The following is a 20,334-nucleotide window of genomic DNA, read 5'->3' as shown; positions in this document are numbered from 1 at the left end:
TGTGATATATCCATAAGGTACAGCCTGCCCTTGGAGTGACAGCAGAAATCTTTGGCAGTTGCTGTTGGATGCAACATAGAGATTGACTAAATTACAGTTTCTTAGTCTTCCCCTTGCTACCCCTTACTCTCTCTTCAGGTGTTGACCAGTTCCTAAATTCATGACCTGGGGGTGAAAGTTGAGCTGCTTGCTCCGATGTGACATGACTTTACAAATGAATGTTTAAAACTGCATGGAGTTTGTAGATAAAAGCAACATTTGTTTGGGAGAGGAGCTAGGACTGCAAAAGCAACAGGGGATAAAAAGCCTAAAAACAGCTAACCTATAAAGCTCAGAACAGGCCATGCAAAAACCAGTAGTGAGGCCAAAAGAATCAGCCAGTCATAACAAGGGGGAAAGAAACTGAAGAAACTTAACCTTTAATTCTTACAATAATGCAACCTAATTGTAATTCTAGGGCACAGTCCGAGAATAGGTCTTTGGTAAATTTCAGGTTTTAGGTTTAGGCTTGCCTTAGTGTTTCGTTGAGTTCTAGGGCACAGTCCGAGAGTAGGGCAATGGTCAGTTTTAGGTTTCGCCTTTTTGTTACTATTTTGGGAACAATTTTGATTGAATAAATTAAACAAAAATAATAAGTTAGGGTTAGGGTTAAGGCAAGGGCAGGGGCTCAGGCTTGCCTTAGTGTTACGTTGAGTTCTATGGTGCAGTCCGAGAATAGGGCTATGGTCTGTTTTTCTTGCAATTAATTCTTACAATTACCTGTTCATTCTTACAATAATGCACCCAGATGTGTGTTTGGGGGGGTTCGCTGGAATCTCACGGCTGGCTTACAAAGTTCTCTCTCTTCTTCCTCATCCTTCTCTCCCTACATATGAAGGTCATTGCAGCAGCAATCTTTGCTGGTCCCGTACATGCTCTGTAGGAATCTGCCTTTCGGCTTCATCCAGGAGCTAGTGAGAACTACCCATCAGGATGAAGAGGTGTTCAAGCAGGTAAGCAATCCCCTTTGTTTTTTTAGACCCTTTCTTAGCAATGGGAGCCCCCAAAGTAGCTCATGCCTCGCCTGCATCTTGTTACACTCAGCTGAACTCATTTTTGGTTTCTTTGCTTAGTTCAGTGTCTCAATATTTTTGCATTAAATGCTGCAGTAAAGGTGTCACCCATTTTATAGCAAATAATACAATTAGGGCAAATTAGAAGTGATGTCGCATGGGTGGTCTTTTAATCAATTATAAAATGGCGGGAGGAGAGAATGAGGTTTACAGGTGACCAGTCTTTTAAGTATTAGACTACTTGGGCGGGGTGTGTGTGTGCGCTTCAGGTTTATTATTCTGTCCTGGATCCAGACTTGGTTTTCTGCTTATTGAAAAGGTGGTGTAATATCTGCCAATTCCCCCTTCCCTCTGCAGACTCCTGATTTGCCCCTTCCTACCTTTCCTGAGGGTCCCATATTCCCTAGGAGCAGCATTTTGGGGAGATCCATAAGCTACAATGGGAAGAGGCAAAGCAGGAGAGTTCCACCAGCGGAAGGCGCCTTCTGTTAGCGGAAGACTGAATCTGAATGCTATTTACATATCAAATTCTTTTCTGGGAGAATATCTTTGGAAAGAAGGGTGGACGTTTTGCTGGCGTTTTGGGCTGGTCTGCCTGTCTTTGTATCTGACTGCAGTTTCATTATGGGTACTTCAGATCTAATGTTCGGTTCTGTTAGATTCCTTTGGAAACGGGGGATGCTTGTTTTTAAATTGTTGATTGTATTTGAAGACAGACAAGTAAGTAGTCAGTTGACAGCACTGGTCAGTTGACTTGGTAGCCCAAGTGCAAAGGAAGCAGTTACGGCCATATTTTACAATTGAGTTTAATTTATTCGTCTTAATAGGCTGCCCCTCCTCTCCTTTTGGTCTTGGTGCGGCTGACCACATAATTTAAAGCACATTATGCTGTCATCTGCTGTGAAGGACAGGTGACTTGAGAAGCAGAAATGCCTCCAATTAAAACAACAATAATTTCTTCTAAAATTAACACGAAACACTCAAAACATTAATGAAAGGATATCTCTTGGGTCTCTTTGAATTAAACCTTATGAAAGGAATCCCAGCTTCCACAAAGTTGAAATTGCACTACTGCATTAAGGGTAACGGCCAGTCTGGCCCTAATCAGCCGATATGAGAAGGGGTTTCGGAGGTATTGTACTGAGCTAGTCTGGCTTCCTAATGTGGGTTCTTCATTTGTTTTAAACAGATATTTGTCCCCATTCTACAAGGCCTGGCTCTGGCTTCAAAAGAGTGTTCCCTTGATAGTGATAATTTTAAATACCCCCTTATGGTAAGTACTACTCCCTCCTTCTTGTCCTTTCATTCCTCCTCTTACAGATGTTGGCTGTCTGTGGTCTTAAGTTCTCAGTGAGGTGGTCCTCCTGGACCTGGGCTTTCGCACTTGGATTAAACGCACACAAAGCTATGCCTTCCATGTTGAAAAGTAGGCATGTCAAAGGGTAGGTGAGAACAGAGCCCTTCTGTTGACATGACTACTTTTCTGAGAGGAGAATTGGGGGTAGGGGAGTGAGGACCCTACCTCCAATAGTCCAAAGTGACACAGGCCTGGTGCAGATTCACCCACTGTATTGAGAATTTGGCCTAGATCATTCAGGGATCAAGTAGCAGAGTTTAGGGAAGCCAAAAGAGGTGGAGAGTGTGAGAAACAGGGTATCTCAGGTGATTTGCTAGAGCCAGAAAAATTGCTGGTGAAATGTCATACTTAGTTGCCCAGGGAAGGAGGGCAAGTTCCTAGAAGTGCAGTCAGGCTTGACCAATCCAGAAGCGTCATACTGCCAGCCTATCACATGGGCTGCTGTTGTGTTTTCCTGTTCCCTTCTGTGTTTTACAAGAGCATTTAGATTGCACAATGACCCAGTGAAGCGCACTGGATTTTCTCATGGGCTGAGCAGTCCCTGATTCAAACCACGTCAGCCTTCTCCAACACCTGCAGCTTTTAAAAGGGGCAGCCTGCTGCTAAGAGGCATCCTTTAAACTCTTCATCCAACCAATAGATCTTTCTGTTAATTAGTCCAGCACTGGTTGGAAACGAATCTGTATGAATTATTGTTCTCTTTTCTGGCTAGGCGTTAGGTGAATTATGTGAAATCAAGTTTGGGAAATCCCATCCCGTGTGCAGCTTGGTAAGTGTGAAATCTGCATTGTGTATTTGGGGGCAGGCAAGCCCTCTCGAACAGGGCTGGCATTTTGGCAGCACACGGGTCATTTTTCCAGCCACTCTCCTCTTTTCGCAGGTTGTCTCCCTGCCTTTATGGCTGCCGAAGTCTTTGAGCCCTGGGATGGGACGGGAGCTCCAAAGACTCTCCTACCTTGGAGCTTTCTTCAGTCTCTCTGTCTTTGCCGAAGATGATGTAAGTGTGTATTAATTATGCTTATAATCCTGCTTTTCTTCTGGAACAGGGCGAATTCCGATGGTCATTGCAGTACAAATTCTGCATTACTCATCTCTCTCTCTTTCTGTTCCTTGCAGCCTAGAGTAGTCGAAAAGTATTTCTCTGGGCCTGCCATTACCCTGGAAAACACCCGGGTGGTTAGCCAGTCTTTACAGCATTATTTGGAATCCGCAAGGGTATGTCTTGATGAAGTGGAGCAGTGTTTTCACAAATTATAATTCCCTGCGTCTAAAGAATGTTGGGATGGGGAAAATTGGGAAAGGGTTAACCCCAGCTTTCCAGCAGGGTTGTCTTCAAAGGGACCTGATCTGGCGAGCTGCAGTGCTCAGAAATGTTCTTTCCCCCCTTTGTATGGTTTTCAGCAAGAGCTATTCAAGATCCTGCACAGCATTTTGCTCAATGGGGAGACCCGGGAGGCAGCTCTCAGCTACATGGCAGCCGTGGTCAATGCCAACATGAAGAAGGCTCAGATGCAGGTGAAGTGTCTGCTGGTGCTTGGCTGCCATTAACATGTCCTCCTCCCCTGGTCTGCCCTCCCCTGCTTGATTGTGTTCTCTGCTAACCTGCCCCCCTGCCCCTCCTTTGCTGTAAACCTTTCTCAGGCCCCTTCTGCACACGCAAAATAATGCGTTTTCAAACCACTTTCACAACTGTTTGCAAGTGGATTTTGCTGTTCCGCACAGCTTCAAAGAGCACTGAAAGCAGTTTGAAAGTGAATTATTCTGCATGTGCGGAATGAGCCTCAGTTTGTGGTTGCGCATTGATTTCTTGTAACTTGAAGCTCTTAGTCCTTGGTTTTAAATGGGCTTCTTCATCTCGGAGGTGTCATCCCTTGTTGCAGTGTAGGAGCACATGCGCTGTTGATGCTCCCCTTAGTTCCAAAACCGTTTTCTCGCTTCCAGTGAAACCCATTTTCTCCTCCACAAAAGACCTTTTCTCCAGTGCCTTCAGCCTCCTCCTTCCCTACCTTTTTAACCCCGTCAGACTCTTGAAAGGAGGGGAGAAGGGCGGGCAGTTTAAAAAGCAGATGGCTTATCTTACTAAGAGTGGAAAAGAGCAGGCGAGGGGCCTGGCTGGTCACAAATTGCAGCCTGCCATTTATATAAACTGGATATAATAGAAGTTTTTGCACTGCTGCCAAAATGCCAGAGGTGCAGCCAGTGGTGGGATCCAAAAATTTTAGTAAAAGGTTCCCATGGTAGTGGGATTCAAACTGTGGCATAGCCCCAATGGGGCTGGGCGGGGCACGACGGGGGCATGGCTGGGCATTCCTGGGCGGAGCTGTGGCAAGGACGCAGCCGCTGCGCCAGTCCTTGGGTGGGAAACGAATTCACGTAGGCGCAGGCTGCCACGCACGCCGGTGCACCTCCTGCTAGGCTGCTTCAAGTTCTGCACGCTACTGCTGAGAGGAGGGGCGTAACTAAGGCAAAAATCACGTGGCAAAATCACCAATTAGTAACCCCCTCTCGGCACACACAAATAATTAGTAACCTACTCTCGGGAACCTGTGAGAACCTGCTGGATCCCACCTCTGTGTGCAGCCCAGACAGAACTGAACACTTTGAAATTCCATTGGCTTCAGTGGGAGAGTCAAATGAGCTTAGGGCCCTCCCTCAAAATCCAAAAGTGGGACTAAAAAGTGGTTCATTTTGTCTGGATCTCGACGATGCATTTGGCTGTAAGATTCTTGACTATAGACTAGCTTCTTTGTTAGACGCAAAGCACTTTGCAGCTTACAGTTGCTTAATAATTTTGTTGCGTCAGCTGGAACTTCTGGAGCTGTGGTTTTCCAAGAGCAAACCAGCCTACACCATGGTGCCACTGTTACGAGTTTCTGCCTTTTGGTAATGTCGGTTCCCCTTTCCCCGGCTTGCAGACGGACGACCGCTTGGTGTCTACAGATGGCTTCATGCTCAATTTTCTGTGGGTGCTGCAGCAACTCAGCACGAAGATCAAGCTCGAGACGGTTGACCCCTCCTACATTTACCACCCCCGGTGCCGTATCGTCCTTCCAATGGATGAGACACGCATGAAAGCAACCATGGAGGACGTAGCCAGCTGGATGGCGGAGCTGTGTGAGTGCCACATGCGCATCTTGCCACCCGCGGCTTTCTCCACCACCTTGCCTGTTGGAAATGTGCAAAAGCAAATCTGAGGTTTCGTTTGGTTTTGGAGAGCAGTGTTTGGGGACTGTAGGTTCTCCAGGGTAATCCCAATCCTGAATTTACTGAACCTTCGCAAACATCTTATCCAGTGATGGGATTCAAATAATTTTAACAACCGGTTCTGGTGGTGAGATTCGAGTAATTTAATAACTGACTGTTTACAAGCATCACCATTTTAACAACCGGTTCTGCCGAAGCGGTGCGAACTGGCTGAATCCCACCACTGGCCATATCCCAGATGAGGCATGATGTAGATTGTTTGATTGAGAGTCGTAAGTGCCTCACCTGATTCACTGTTTTCATTTTTGTTCTGTTTTTTCCCCCTCTTTCCCAGCCAGAGATCAGGCTCTCTTTTCAGAGCCAAAATTTCCGACAGAGTGCTTCTTCCTCACCCTCCACGCCCATCACCTCTCCATCCTACCAAGTTGCCGTCGTTACATTCGCAGACTGAGGGCCATCCGGGAGCTCAACAGGTTAGAAGCTGCACTGATAACGCTGTCGGTGAACAGACCTGTTTTTCAAGCAGGCAGTTTTGGCCACTGATCCAGGAGCCGCAGAGCAGACCCAGCAATGTTTTTTTTTTTAGCCTCTTTAAAAGGTGTTGTGAAAGAAGGCAAGGAGAAGTTCAGCCGTTCTGTATACCAAAAAGCAGTTTTATGGGCATAGTGGTTTGAGTGTCAAGAAACTGAGGGACCCCTGTTCGAATCCCCACTCTGCCATGGAAGCAAGCTAGGTAACCTTGGACCAGTTATCCACTGTCAAAGAAACGTGGGACATAAATGGAGTGAACCAGCAAGTCAATAAAATATTTTAAGCAATTTAACGAAACTCACAATCTGGTGTGTGTTTTGTGACACTTCTCTTGAGCAAGGGGAAGGAATGCTGTTTCGTTAACAGTTCCCCAGTCCTGCTGCTAACACCTGCAGAGTTGACGTTTGCTGACATGTAGTAGAAATTCTGTAGAGCCAGAGGAGCTTGACTTGCTATTGGCTTGGCAAACTCAGATGGCCGTGGGAGGGAGTTGTGTTTCTGCCAGATCTCTCCAACGCTAGGGGCATTGTCTTCTTTGAAAGGGCCGTGCTGCTGTTCCCAGAAAGCTTGTGGGCCACAAATAGAGGCATTGTTCGTCGGGTGCGAAGGTGCCTCGCATAATTGCTGGCCGTAAGTTGATAAGGGCAAGCTCCGCGTGCTCAGAAGGAAACAGGGAGTATTCCAGGATGTTGGCACAAGTAGCTGCTTCAACCTGCAGGGAGAGGCCTGGGAGGAGGGGGGGGGGGAAAGGTGAGGAATATGCAGATGTTGAGGGCCATTTGGAGAGGATCTGCATCCTGATGTTCTCTGAAGGCCACCTGCAAAGGAATGGTCTGTGTTGAATGCTGTGTGTAAAGCCGAACGTCACTTCAGTGGTTTATTTGAAGGACAATCTTGAGAGGTTGGGAGGTCTGACCTTGGGCAATAAAAAGAATGATTGTTTTTGTAATATCCCTCTGCTGCTTGCACTCAGAGTGGCTAAGCAGGAAAAATCTAAGAATAAAGCAATCAAATACATTAAAATGATCAATAACAGATCCAGAGGAGCTGGTTGGCATGGTGAAGGGCCCAGGCCCAGTCCTCCCAGCCTCTGCTTCCAGGATCGCAAGTGCTAGGGAATGGCCTTTCTGAGACCTTGGAGAACCGTGGCTAGTCAAAGTAGGCAGTAGAGAGTTATGTGGCCTATGGTCCAATTCAGTAGAAGGCAGAACTGTATGAAAGAGACATGCATTCTGTCCCTTACTGCCTGCTGAGACACATTCAGCTGAACGCTAAGAGCCAAACTAAACATGAGAGTAGCCATGGGTGCCAAAACCATTCTAAAAGCAGTTGTCATTTCGAAACAATTGCCCCAAGGTCTCAGCATGAATTGGGCATGTGGAACAGTGGTGACAGGAGCACACACACACGTCATGCCTTTTTAAGTGTCAAAAAAGCCGTGGGAGTCTATGCATTAAGTTCACATGGTAAAACCACTTCTTGCGCACGCTCCAGTCTGCTTTTCAGAAAGATGATTTGTGATCAGAAGCATCCCAAAAGCTCTTTGCAAACACCATAAATCAGATTCTTCCATACAAATGCACACACTCTCTTGGGCCGTCATTGGTGAAAACATTAAACTTCTTGGGACCCTGAGGCTTCTTTTCATGTGTTTCTTGCAGCCCCCTAAGGGCTAAAAACTTCTTGGTTAATTCAAAATGAAAGTCGAGCCTGATGGAATTAGCTTGTTTGTTTCTCAGTGCCTCGCTGACCCTGGGGCGGGGAGGTAAAGGGATCCGGAAGAACATCTTGCCTCTATTCAAGGCTTGGGGAACTCTTATTCTACCACTTCCTTGGTTTGTCCACACTAAATGCGTACGTTTTTTAACCTGATCTCTAGAGCTGTTTTTGTGTGTGCTATTTTTACAGGACGGTGGAGGACCTGAAAAACAATGAGAGTCAATGGAAGGATTCCCCCCTGGCTACACGGCATCGAGAGATGCTGAAACGTTGCAAAACACAACTCAAGGTCTGTGGCTATTTTTAGATGACGGCTGGCCAGTCCCATGCTCAGTTGTGGCTCCGAAGGTTTAGGAGGACAGTCAGCCACATGTAGAGTTCTCATAAATGCTTCAAAGTGTGCACTGGGTGCCGTCTCTGTTCATATAGCCACACGGCAGCCGTTCTGTGAATATGCTTGCTGTACTTTATACAACTACCCCACACAGAATAGAAGAGGAATTGTAGAGACCAACCAGCACCTAAATACTATCCCAAACCGGCTTCTGCCTTTTAGAGGAGAATGGAAAGTGTGTGAGGGTGGGGTGGGGGGCGGTATTTAAGGTCTGGTACTGGGCATTGCAGTATGTCATGGGGGGTTTGGACAGAAGGGCAGCTTGGGTGTCTTTTTAAATAAAATGCCCACGTGTTTGTTGGAAATTTGATTTTGCAAGGAGGCTCTGTGCATTTCATGCCATCGCAGTGGCTCTGAAGTAGATCGTGCTGATTTCCTGAGGGGTGGGAAGGAACAGAAACCGCTTCCAGGGATGTCCTCTGGGGGCACTGGAGTCCCGGAATCTTTTACTCTTCCAATTCCGAGTTGCTCTGTGAGCTCAGTCTTGTAAATGCTTTTTGACAGCGTTGAGGTTCAGGGTTCAGTTTCTGGAGGAGCAGATTTGCTTAACCTTGCCGTTGTCATTCCTCGTGCAGAAACTGGTGCGGTGCAAAGCCTGTGCGGATGCCGGCCTGCTGGACGAGAATTTCCTGAGGAGGTGCCTGAATTTCTATGGCATGGTGATCCAGCTTGTGCTGCGGATCCTCGACCCTGCCTACCCTGAGTGAGTTGCATTCAAAGATCTTCTCATCATTCCTGATTTGGCCTTTGTGCCAGTGCAGTTCTTGTTTGCCTCCATCTCAGTTAATTTTTGAGAGAAGAAGAAGAAGAGTTTGGATTTATATCCCCCTTTCTCTCCTGTTGGAGACTCAAAGGGGCTGACAATCTCCTTGCCCTTCCCTCCTCACAACAAACACCCTGTGAGGTGGGTGGGGTTGAGAGAGCTCCGAAAAGCTGTGACTAGCCCAAGGTCACCCAGCTGGCGTGTGTGGGAGTGTACAGGCTAATCTGAATTCCCCAGATAAGCCTCCACAACTCAAGCGGCAGAGCTGGGAATCAAACCCAGTTCCTCCAGATCAGAGTGCACCTGCTCTTAGCCACTGCTCTTAGCCACTACACCACTGCTGCTCTGATAAGAGGGCTAGTCTTATTGGTGGGCCAGGTTCAGTTGCAGGCTGATGAAGAACTTGACGGTGCTCTTAACCTCTACACCACGCTGACTTGATATCAGGCTGCTTTTTAGATATTTAATTTGGTGCCGGAAAGAAAGAAACCTGCCTCAAATAAGTGTGTTTGGGAAGGGCAATCTACAGTCCCGTGGATTCTGTTGAAATGGCTAGTCAGCGGGGTTTTTTTGTGTGTATTTAGTCCACAATTGAATAAATCTAAATTCCTGTAGTATTTCTATGATGTCACTGAGTGTACACCACCTTGATCACCTGTATGAATGAGAAAGGCAACATACAAATACCTTAAACAAGCAGATAAAATTAACATTCCATGTTTTTGCCTGAATTTCTCAAGTAAAGAGAATAAAATTGCAGATGTAAATAGTGTATGATTAAACTTCTTTTTTTTCCTCCTGTCTACGCAGCATAAAACTGCCTTTAAGCCCTGACGTCCCGAAAGTGTTTGCAGCGTTGCCTGAGTTTTATGTGGAAGATGTTGCAGAATTTTTATTTTTTATTGTACAGTAAGTGGAAAAAATTTCTTCTGAGAAGATCTGGCAGATCACGAGGGTAGCATTTTGTGCTGTGATGATATAGCTGTGCAGTAGCGTGCAGTATGCATGCAAGAACTTGCATATTTTCCTTTGGGACATGTATTGTTTTCTGTCCGGGGGTGCAAGAAGGTAGCGCTTGTGTGAGGGTTAACTAACACATGAACTCGTCATAGGAATTGTGAGCTGCCCCCAAGGAAGCTTTCTCTTGTTTCTCTTTCCTTTTTTTCAGATATTCTCCTCAGGTACTTTATGAGCCCTGCACTCAGGACGTTGTGACGTTCCTTGTTGTGATGCTCTGTAACCAGAACTACATCCGAAACCCCTACCTGGTCGCGAAGCTGGTGGAGGTGATGTTCATGACGAACCCAGCTGTCCAGCCGCGGACGCAGAAGTTCTTTGAGATGATCGAGAACCATCCCCTCTCCACCAAGTTGTTAGTCCCGTCGCTAATGAAATTTTATACAGGTAAGAGTGGGCCTGCCAGTCATGAGATTACTAACTTCCCAACCTGTTTTTATTCTGCCCTCACCAATCCTTGTGTGGGGCTTTTGTAGTGAAAACTCTCCTCCCCCATTTCTGTCATATCTTGAGATCTATCCCTCCACAATTGGCTTGAGCAAGATAATTTTCTGCCTCTTCTGATCCTCCCTTTAGTTTGCTCTTTACATCCTGTGCTTCTAGGAACGTATTCAGTTCTCATTAGGCCGAGAGCGGGTGTGATGTAGGGATTAGAAGAGTGTTGAACTATGGTCCTGGGAAGATCTGGGTTTGAATTCCCACTTCTACCATGGAAGTTCACAGGGTAACCCTTAGGCCTGTCTCAGATTCTCACAGTGCGGTTATGAGAAAATGGAGGAGGGGAGAAAGACTTTCTGAGCTACTTTGAGTCCCTGCTGGGGAGGAAAGTGGGATTTAAATTGATAAACAGATAAGTTAATATTCATACAGTCTTCAGGGCTGTTTTCCTTGTCATTAATGTAAAAAGACGTATGTCAGTCTCAGTCCTTTTCTGTGTCTCCGTTACGTTCAGACCCCTGTTTTCTGTGCGCAGCCTGACTTTGCTGCTTTTCTGATTGACTCATGCCACCTCTCTGTGTTCACTTGCTGACCTGGATGTTGAATTTTCCCTTTGGACTTTTCCAGATGTTGAGCACACTGGAGCCACCAGTGAGTTCTATGACAAGTTTACAATCCGCTACCACATCAGCACCATCTTCAAAAGCCTTTGGCAGAACATAGCTCACCACGGCACCTTCATGGAAGAGTTCAAGTGAGTCAGCCAGGGCCTTGGCACATCAAGAAGCCACTTCCAAGAAATTCTGGTGCCTCAGACTGGGTCTAACCTCTTCTCCAGTCATTCTCTGGCACAAAACTGGTTCCTCCTCCTGCGCTGTTGGGTCTGGCTAGTCTATCTTTTATCTCTGGAACTGTCCTGTACATCTGTCTTAATCCAAGAGATCTGGTGCATTGTAGTGGTTGGAGTGTCAGACTGGGATCTCAGAGGTCCAGGCTGAAGTCCTCACTCTATCATGGAAGCTTGCTGGGTGACATTGGGCCAGTCATACTCTTGGCGCCTAATCTATTTTCAACAGAGGGAACAATACATATGAACATATGAAGCTATCTTAATCTGAGTCATACCACTGGTCCATGTTGCTCAGGGTTGTCTACATTGGGACTAGCTCTTTAGGTTCTTCAAGAGGAGAGGGATTGTGCCCAATTTCTGCTACTTGAGATCCTTTAGTTGGAAGTACCAAAGATTAAACCTGGGACCTTCTGCATGCAAGAGAAGGGCTCTGCCACCAGGCCATACCACCACTTTCAAATGTGTATATGTTTGTCTCTGTTCAAGAGAAAAGTCTGGTTTGGCCACTGTGTGTGGCTGGGTAATCTTCTGCAGCCAAGAGTCTGTGGCTCCTTAAACCTGTCATGGCTGCTCCTCTGGATATCCACACTGCTAGTTGTAGGGTTTGGCAGGATGTCTCTTATCTTTCCTTGCTGTGTTGATGTTGCTTCATCTCAGTTGCCAATCTCTTTCAGCTCTGGGAAGCAGTTTGTCCGCTACATCAATATGTTGATCAATGACACCACGTTCTTGTTGGACGAGAGTTTAGAATCGCTAAAGCGGATCCATGAAGTGCAAGAGGAGATGAGGAACAAAGAACATTGGGACCTGCTGCCTAGGGTGAGAAACAGTCTCTTCTCATGAACAGTTCCCAAACTGGGGTGCTGTGTGGTTTCCGGGCTGCATGGCCGTGTCCTAGCAGCATTCTCTCCTGACGTTTCGCCTGCATCTGTGGCTGGCGTCTTCAGAGGATCACCTGAAAGCATCAAAGGCGGCTAACAGAAATACATTTCTTCAAAAACCTGTACACAAACATGCACAACTGAACTATCTGGCTAAGATCAAATTTAAAAACCAGTTTTAAAAAGCCACTAAGTGAAGGCATCTCTATGTGGGATTAAAAACTCAGGTGAACAGGACAATCTTCAGTAGCGGAAAATTGGAAATGAGGCTGCCTGCTTTACTTTGTGTGCAATGGTGGGGAAATGATCGGCCTGAAGTTTACCTCCCCTTGTTTTCTAGGACCAGCAACAGGCTCGGCAGTCTCAGCTCGCACAAGACGAGCGAGTGTCGCGCTCCTACTTGGCCCTGGCAACAGAAACTGTCGATATGTTCCATATCCTCACCAAGCAAGTTCAGAAGCCTTTTCTCAGACCTGTAAGTAGGAATGCAGGCTCCAGAATCCTGCACTTTAATTCGGAACACTCTGCGTTTAACAAATTACACAAATTATGTGTTAGATTTGCATTTGTGTTTACATTTTGATTCTGTGACACACCCATGGCCAAGCCATACCCTTTAAGCTCAGTGGAGCTAAGCCTGAGATCTGATGTGTGCTTGCTAAGTGGAAGTCCCACTGAGCTCAGAAGGGAAGTTGGTGTGGGGCCAAAGAGAAGCAGGCCCTATAATGCACAATCCAAAGGTGTGGTTTTGTACAAATCACAATGGATGCCTAGTGGGGGCAAAATGATCCCTCTTTCTTGTTCTGTCTGGGTAGGACAGGTCTCAAAGTTCTCTTGCACTGCGGTATGACCAAGAAACAGTATCCAGGGAAGTTATTCGTGGCTTGCTTTCAGTTGGGTCTTATTGACTCTCTTTGTTGGCCAAAATAAATAGGTTTCACTCTGGGGTGAGGGGGGCAGACTGATGACCTCATCTGGGAAAACTGAATGGAACTGCCAAACGTTGGATGTGTTTCTGTTCCTTGCATCTCTTGACTTCCTTGGCTGTTGATGGAGAAGAATTAATTCTTCATCGTGCTCTTTGGCCTTCCAGGAACTTGGACCACGATTGGCTGCCATGCTGAACTTCAACCTTCAGCAGTTGTGTGGCCCCAAGTGCCGTGACCTGAAAGTCGAAAACCCTGAGAAATATGGGTTTGAACCAAAGAAGCTTTTGGACCAACTGACAGACATTTACCTGCAGTTAGACTGTGCTCGCTTTGCTAAAGCCATTGCTGATGACCAGGTGAGTATACAGCCAGCAACCTGGGAATGTGGCAAATGTAATATCAACTTTCTATTTGTTATAGAAGCACAACTTTTTTACTCCCAAGAACAAGTCAGTCAGTTAGGCTACAAACATCTTTACGTACAGTATTGAGTTCTGATTTGTGCTGTCTTTTTGGCACATCTGAACTCCTCTTGTTGCATGAATTACAGAATAGGAAAGCAAACATTTCCCCATTGCAGAAAGCTGCTGTCTTGATTGGCTGGAGCAAAAAAGAAAATCCTGGGTTTTGTGTGTGTTGGTTTCTTTAAAAAATATTTTGTTTTTAAGAAATACTCAGCTGTGGTCAGAACACCCTTGTTTCTTGTTTGACTTGCAAAATAGTGTGTAATTTATGAGGCCTAAAAGGATTTGCTGGGCAGAGTACCATGTTGTCTGTCTGTTTCTTCTCCCTGCTGGATTGGCATTATAGAGCTAGTACATGATCGATCACTGCACTGCAGATAAATCTGTGTAGGGTGTTGGAGCGGCTAGATGTGGTGGAACTGATTGGGGGGGGGGGGGGGCCCCAGAAAGCAGACACTGTCATGATTTGCTGTGCCACGTCATACTCTTGTGGGTTGACTTAAATGAGAGCTTCTTAGACTTTAAAGAGCTACCAGATACACAAGTCTGATTTCTACTTTTGAGGGTTGAAACGTGTACAATTAGCATCTTGTCTCCTGAATCAGAAAATAATTTCCTTCAAGACAGTTTGGTTGGCGTTTGTTGAATCAACTGACTTTTGTAGGGTTTTCGGGTTGTGTGGCCATGGTCTGCTAGGTTTGACTCCTGAAGTTTTACCGACATCTATGGCTGGCATCTTCAAAGGCAAGTCATGCTAAGACGCGGGGGAAACTTCAGGAGCTAAAACGACCAGACTGCAGTCACGCAGCCCAGAAAACTCGTAACAGACAGTTTGGTTGCTTGCTTGCTTTGTCTGAAGTATTCTCAAGTACCGAGGATCTCTTTCTCTTCCACACACCCCAGCAACTAACTGATATTGCTTCAGGTAACTGCTGTCCTGCAATTGGAGAACTCCTTTCCTGCAGTGATACTGCATCGAACTGGCAGGCTCCCAGCAGATGCCGGCTTTTGTATGCTAAGACTCCCCAGTGCAGGATTTTTGGAGTTAGCACAGTGAGAAGGGGGAAGAGAAAGAAGGGGAACTTCTTGACTGCTGGCCAATATCGCCCACCATATCGTTATTGCATGCAGAAGCATATGGTGCTGGCTTATTTCAGAAGACGGTAACCTTGTTATGGATCACCTTCAAAGTTTTGGAAGGCAGGAATTGCCATCTGCTGTCGAGCCCTGTGGTCTCGTGAGCTAGGCGCCCCGACCACCCACAGGGCGTAGCCAGACAGAGGTTCATGAGCTAGCATTCTTCCCTGATGCTCAGAGGGATTTTGTGCATGCTGTGATCCTACAGAAGCAACAAAAAGACAACTAATATGTGTTGAAAGCAGAATGTGTGTTATACAGTTTCATGGTTTTTTATTTTACAACAGGAGCAAATTTCTAGCCCTTTTGGTTGTGGAAATGAGCTCTTAAGCATACAGAAAAATGCCAACTGGGATTTTTTAAAGATAGAAAGATAGATAAAAATGTTTTAAAGTGGGGGGGGGGCTTTGGGGGAGAGGGGGAGTTGTGTCCTTTTTTGTGTCCTTGACCCTTCTGTGACTAGCAAAACCAAAATGAATATTGCAGTATAGTAAATGTAGCAGAATAAAGAGGTTAAACAGAATGATTCAGCGCACATGAATTTTGCAGCTCCTGGTAGAATTCCCTAAATACGGGTTTCAATTTTTTAGGCACCAATGATCCAGTCTTAATCACAGGTAACTGGGTGGCTGCCTGTATGAGGTTGATGCGTTCTGCGGCTACACTATCAGGTCACCAGAACTGTTGCCCTGCCCATATTGAGCAATTCGCTTAATGGAGCGTTTGCTAGGTTTGCCACCTCAAAGCGAACTAATCTTGCCATGATAAAAATTATGATTCAGAGGGGAGAGAGGAATGGGAATAACTAGTACCATGTGAGTGATGCAGGCAGGGTTTTACCTCCGCATGAACAGAGCTAGTATCTTGAAGTGGAATACAATTTCAGTGTGGATCTCAAGAGATGTTTTTAAAGGCAAGTTTTCAAGGACTTGGTCTATCCTTGAGAGAACTCACATTGACGCTGTTTGGCGTGGGGCTAAGGCTTGAGACAATGTATACTTTAAATTAGGGCTTTATTTTTAATAGTTGTTGATCTCACTGATTGATAGAATAATCTTTTAAGATGTTCGTAGGCAGATTTATAGACGATCAGTTAAAGCGCTCAGCTGCTGACAGTGCAATGTTTTGTTCAGACTTTTAGCTCGTCCAGTGGAGGCACTAATTCTGTGTTATGAACAAACCTCAGTTACAGAAGCAAAGGAGGGAATCACTCTCAGCCAGGAAATGGAGCAGAGCTGTTCCGATAGGACATTTGCTCTCCACTGTTCTTCCTCTACTAGTAGCAGCGTTTGAACTTCAGGAAGGGGTGACTGCTTTGCACGATCACTTGCTGACTCGTGTGGCATTAATGGTCCTCTTCTGCTTGCAGAGGTCTTACAGCAAGGAGCTGTTCGAAGAGGTGATTTCAAAGATGAGGAAGGCTGGAATCAAATCAACCATAGCAATAGAAAAATTCAAGCTGCTGGCAGAAAAGGTGGAAGAAATTGTGGCTAAGAACGCCCGAGCCGAAATCGACTACAGTGATGCTCCTGATGAATTCAGAGGCAAGTAGCTCTTTTTAGGGATGTAACACCCCTTTTTTAAAGGATGCATTTACAACGAGCATGCACAGAAGCATTATCTAGTTAACTGGTTGTGGTGGGTTTTCTGGGCTGTGTGGCTGAGGTCTGATCGATCTTGTTCCTAACATTTCACCTGCATCTGTGGCTGGCATCTTCAGAGGTGAATCACAGAGGGAAGTGTGTTTCATATTTGTACCTTGGAAGCACATAATTGTACTTGTGTCAGTGTGTACTTAAGGAGGATTTTTAAAATTGTTTTTTTTAATTCTTGCCCCTGCTTCTCTCAGAAGCTTTAAGAGATGAGGCTGGTAGTTCTTAAACTTATGACCAGCCTGCTTTGTGTCTTTAGATCCACTCATGGACACGCTGATGACTGACCCTGTCAGGTTACCATCCGGGACCATCATGGACAGATCAATCATCCTCCGGCACCTTCTGAATTCCTCTACAGATCCCTTCAATCGGCAGACACTAACGGAAAACATGCTGGAACCAGGTAGGGTTGGTGGGCTTGTGGCTTCCACGGGTGAAGCGGAGTGAGGGAGTCAAATAACTTATTTATTTTTAAAATAACGAGTCTCTTTTAAATATGTAAGAAAGCATGCTTTTGAGATTCACGGCCCTTCTTTGTTCACAGGTTGTTTGAAACATTTTTCTTTATAAAAATATTTTCGCAGGGTGCTCTGTTAGTCAGGTCTGTTGTTAATTTTTATTATTTTATTTATAGGTTTCCCTTTCCCTCATGGGCTCAGGGCAGCTTCTAACATAATATAATAAAATCAGTGTAATATATACTGCCTGCAGTATGATAATTCTAGCGTTTTACACAAGCTAACAATTCACACTAAGCTTACTAACAATTTATACAACCAATTCCCTATTACACAATCATGTCAATATGAGGGGAAGGAAATAACAAAAGAATAAAAGAAGGGCAAGAGGGAGACCAGCTACACCTAGTGGAAGAGCCCCGTCATACAGGCCCTGTGAAATTTAATTATGTCCCTCAGGGCCAGGATCTCCTCCGACAGAGCATTCCACCAGGCTGGGGCCAAAGTTGAAAAAGCTCTGGCCGTGGTTGAGGCCAGCCAGACCACTGAACAGACCAGGAATCACCAGCAAGTAACGCTCTTCAGACCTCTCGGGGGGGGTGGGGGTGGGCGAGGGTGATTCTGTAGCTAAGAAACTAATTTTCCCATTTAGCTAATCATATTGCCAAACCTATATGCTATGAAGTCATTAGTTAAGGCTTAATCCCAGCTGGTTACTAAGGAATACCCACACTGAGCTTTGGTGTCTGCCTCAGGGGGGGAGGGGGGACTGCAATATGGAAAGGTTTGTCATCCCTCATTGTAAATGGTAGTGGGGGGAGTGCTATCAGTTGCTAAATATTAGAACTTTCCATTATAACTGCAGGGAAGTTAGAGGGGGAAGTTTCCTTGGAGTCACAGACAAAAGACCAGTAGGAGGTTAGTGTGTGGTAGTGGATAAAGGTATCTCACTAAGATAGTGAACCTGAGATATGGGCTTGAGACATCTTTTCTTTTTCTACGCCCAGCCTATTTTAAAAGGTTTCTTTGAAGAGAGAATGAGGGTAATCAGGGAGAACCCAAAGATCTGTGGAGGAAATTTATGGTCATGATTCACAGGATCTGCATGGCTATGTTAAGAATGCTTTCAACTCAACCCACCTTGAATACTCTACACTGAAGAGATGGCGAATCTATGGCACGGGTGCCAGAGGTGGCACTCGGAGCCCTCTCTGTGGGCACGTGCACACAAAGTTCGTCATGTGGGGGGCAGAAAATCATCCCCCACACACACATCTAGACTGGCTTGGGCCACTGAGAATGACGTGTGCGCACCACAGTGAGCAGGGAAGACTCGACTGGCAGGCCTGGTGCTTGTGCTCCGGGTGGCTGCTGCCCAAGGGGTGGGGGGGCGCAGAGGAGGCAGAGATGCTAGGGAGGCACAGAGCGGTGTGTGCGGGACTTGCTGGAGGCTAGAGCAGGCTGGCCCCTGCTCGAGCAGGTGGGGCGGAGGAAGAGGGAGCCAACCGTTTTTTTCTAAACTAAAACCTCAGCATTCAGGTTAAATTGCCGGGTTGGCACTTTGTGATAAATAAGTGGGGTTTGGGTTGCAATTTGGGCACTCGGTCTCGAAAAGGCTCGCCATCACTGCTCTACAGCTTGCCTTTGTCATTGTCTGCCATCCAGCTCAGCGTGCCATAGTGCCTCTGTTCATAAGAAATCTGATCTTCATTTGCTGTCTCTTTAGAAGCGTCCTCTTTTAACCCAAGCTTTTCCCAAATTGGCAAGTGGTTTTAATTATTCCCCCCTTTCTTTCTAGTGCCAGAGCTGAAAGAGCAGATCCAAGCCTGGATGAGGGACAAACAGAACACTGACCATTAAGATGTCCTTGCAACGGATGCAGAGATCAGCTTCCAAGATCAGGACACGAGGGATCAGGATACGGCATATGCCGATACTTTGGATGCTGAAGCTGGGTTGTAGTTCACAGGGTGCCTGCCACCAATGACTTAGAAACGCGTGGACAAAGGGGGAAAGGAAAAAGCAGCTTAATTCTTGTACATATATTTAAGTGATTGAAAACGGAGGACAATAGCATTGTGAGGGATACGTTAGGAAGTGGCTCTTGTTACCAAGCAAAATCCTCCATCTCATAATTGGGGTTTATACAGCTGACTTCTCTTTAGTAAAAGACAAGTGGATCAGGGCAGCAGCCCTTGACGCATTGTTTTTAATATATTGCCAGATCTTCATTAATTTGATTGTGGTTGAAACCTTGAACATTTTGCTGCTAAAGTTATCCTGTTCTCTCCCCACCCACCCCATTTCTTCCCATCACTACTTCCTGCACTACCCTGGTTTTTTTCTTCTTTTTTTAACGCAAAAAGGAAATGTTTCCCACTGTATTAAATAAAAATCCTTCTCTGACCCCAAGAGAACATAATCTTGAAAAGATAACTGTGCCTGCAACATGTTAAATCTTGGGGGGAATCATATTTTTCTATTAAACATATTTGTTTATTTTTATTTGGTAGGCCATGCTTAAGAATAATTCAAAATGGCATACTTGCTCCCCCCCTCTTTTTTTTTGCACATTGATTTTCAGTTTGGAGATGTCCCTTTTGTCTTCTGTGGGAGATTTGATGCTCTGGCATGTGTGTGGGTTTTTTTTAAAAGCCTTGTAATAAGGAATGATACTGCAACAGCTGCTGCCAAGACAAATTGGTGTGGAGTAACAGGACTTCACTGACGTACAAAAAAGATATATATATATATGTGTAGCTATATATATAAAGTTCTTAAAATCAGAGATCGAATAAGCTAAGTGGTGACAATTCTGACTCTCTTCAGAGCTCATCTCCAGTGGGTGGGTGCGTGGCTGATCATTTTATTCTCAGAGCCTACCATTCAAAGCGGGAGGTCCATTTTTATGTTGTGTTCAAATTTGTATCCATGGCTTGGCCTTACCAAAGCAAAAGGGTGCAGAAAAATGTAGACTTGCTTTTTTTAAAAAAAGAAACTATATAAAAAAGACAAAACATTTTTGTATAACTGCCCCCTGCTTAAAGATACTTGAATTTCCTTTTTAAAAAGGAATTGAAACCACAGTGTTTTGAAATGAAACCTGACAAAAAAATGTCTTTTCTTTTTTTCCCCGCTGACAGTGTCCTATGTTCAGTTCCTGATTCTTGAACTACAATAAATGGTGATACACATTCACAAGAACAATCTTGTGTGTCTTTTCTTTGTGTGCACTGGGCAGTGGGATAGAATATATGATTAGAGTTCAAACGTTCATCCAAACCCCCTTTCCCAAAAGACATCTCCCAGTCACCACCAATGTACTTCAAATTACGTAACTGAAATAACTGAGAGTCACTGTAATTCTTTGTTTCAAACTGTTGTATTCTGTTTTTCCAGTTTGGTTTTGCTTTCGAGAGCCAATGTGGTAAAACACTCGTTCAAAACCCTGCTCATCAGTGGGTGGACTTGGGCTGGCTGATTTC

General features: G+C 45.4%; 1 protein-coding gene across 2 annotated transcripts in view; it reads left to right on the top strand.

Annotated features, from left to right (window-relative positions):
• Window positions 1–20,053, top strand: part of UBE4B (ubiquitination factor E4B) — a 47,819-nt gene extending 27,766 nt beyond the window's left edge. For both annotated transcript variants that reach the window (XM_048519016.1, XM_048519017.1), the window contains 19 exons: window positions 878–992; window positions 2,242–2,325; window positions 3,122–3,178; window positions 3,290–3,406; window positions 3,526–3,624; window positions 3,811–3,924; window positions 5,325–5,523; window positions 5,948–6,086; window positions 8,053–8,152; window positions 8,833–8,960; window positions 9,831–9,929; window positions 10,189–10,424; window positions 11,103–11,229; window positions 12,000–12,144; window positions 12,547–12,681; window positions 13,300–13,491; window positions 16,106–16,280; window positions 16,648–16,794; window positions 18,648–20,053. In XM_048519016.1, coding sequence (XP_048374973.1) covers window positions 878–992; window positions 2,242–2,325; window positions 3,122–3,178; window positions 3,290–3,406; window positions 3,526–3,624; window positions 3,811–3,924; window positions 5,325–5,523; window positions 5,948–6,086; window positions 8,053–8,152; window positions 8,833–8,960; window positions 9,831–9,929; window positions 10,189–10,424; window positions 11,103–11,229; window positions 12,000–12,144; window positions 12,547–12,681; window positions 13,300–13,491; window positions 16,106–16,280; window positions 16,648–16,794; window positions 18,648–18,709 — 2,470 coding nt within the window. In that variant the 3' untranslated portion in view covers window positions 18,710–20,053. The remainder of the gene's footprint in view (window positions 1–877; window positions 993–2,241; window positions 2,326–3,121; window positions 3,179–3,289; window positions 3,407–3,525; window positions 3,625–3,810; window positions 3,925–5,324; window positions 5,524–5,947; window positions 6,087–8,052; window positions 8,153–8,832; window positions 8,961–9,830; window positions 9,930–10,188; window positions 10,425–11,102; window positions 11,230–11,999; window positions 12,145–12,546; window positions 12,682–13,299; window positions 13,492–16,105; window positions 16,281–16,647; window positions 16,795–18,647) is intronic.
• The last annotated feature ends 281 nt before the right edge of the window (window positions 20,054–20,334 follow it).

This window comes from Sphaerodactylus townsendi, linkage group LG16 (genome assembly GCF_021028975.2).
Source record: "Sphaerodactylus townsendi isolate TG3544 linkage group LG16, MPM_Stown_v2.3, whole genome shotgun sequence".
Classification (NCBI taxonomy): Eukaryota; Metazoa; Chordata; class Lepidosauria; order Squamata; family Sphaerodactylidae; genus Sphaerodactylus; species Sphaerodactylus townsendi.
The sequence above is the reverse complement of the archived record's forward strand: the minus strand, read 5'-3'. Positions and strand labels throughout refer to the sequence as shown.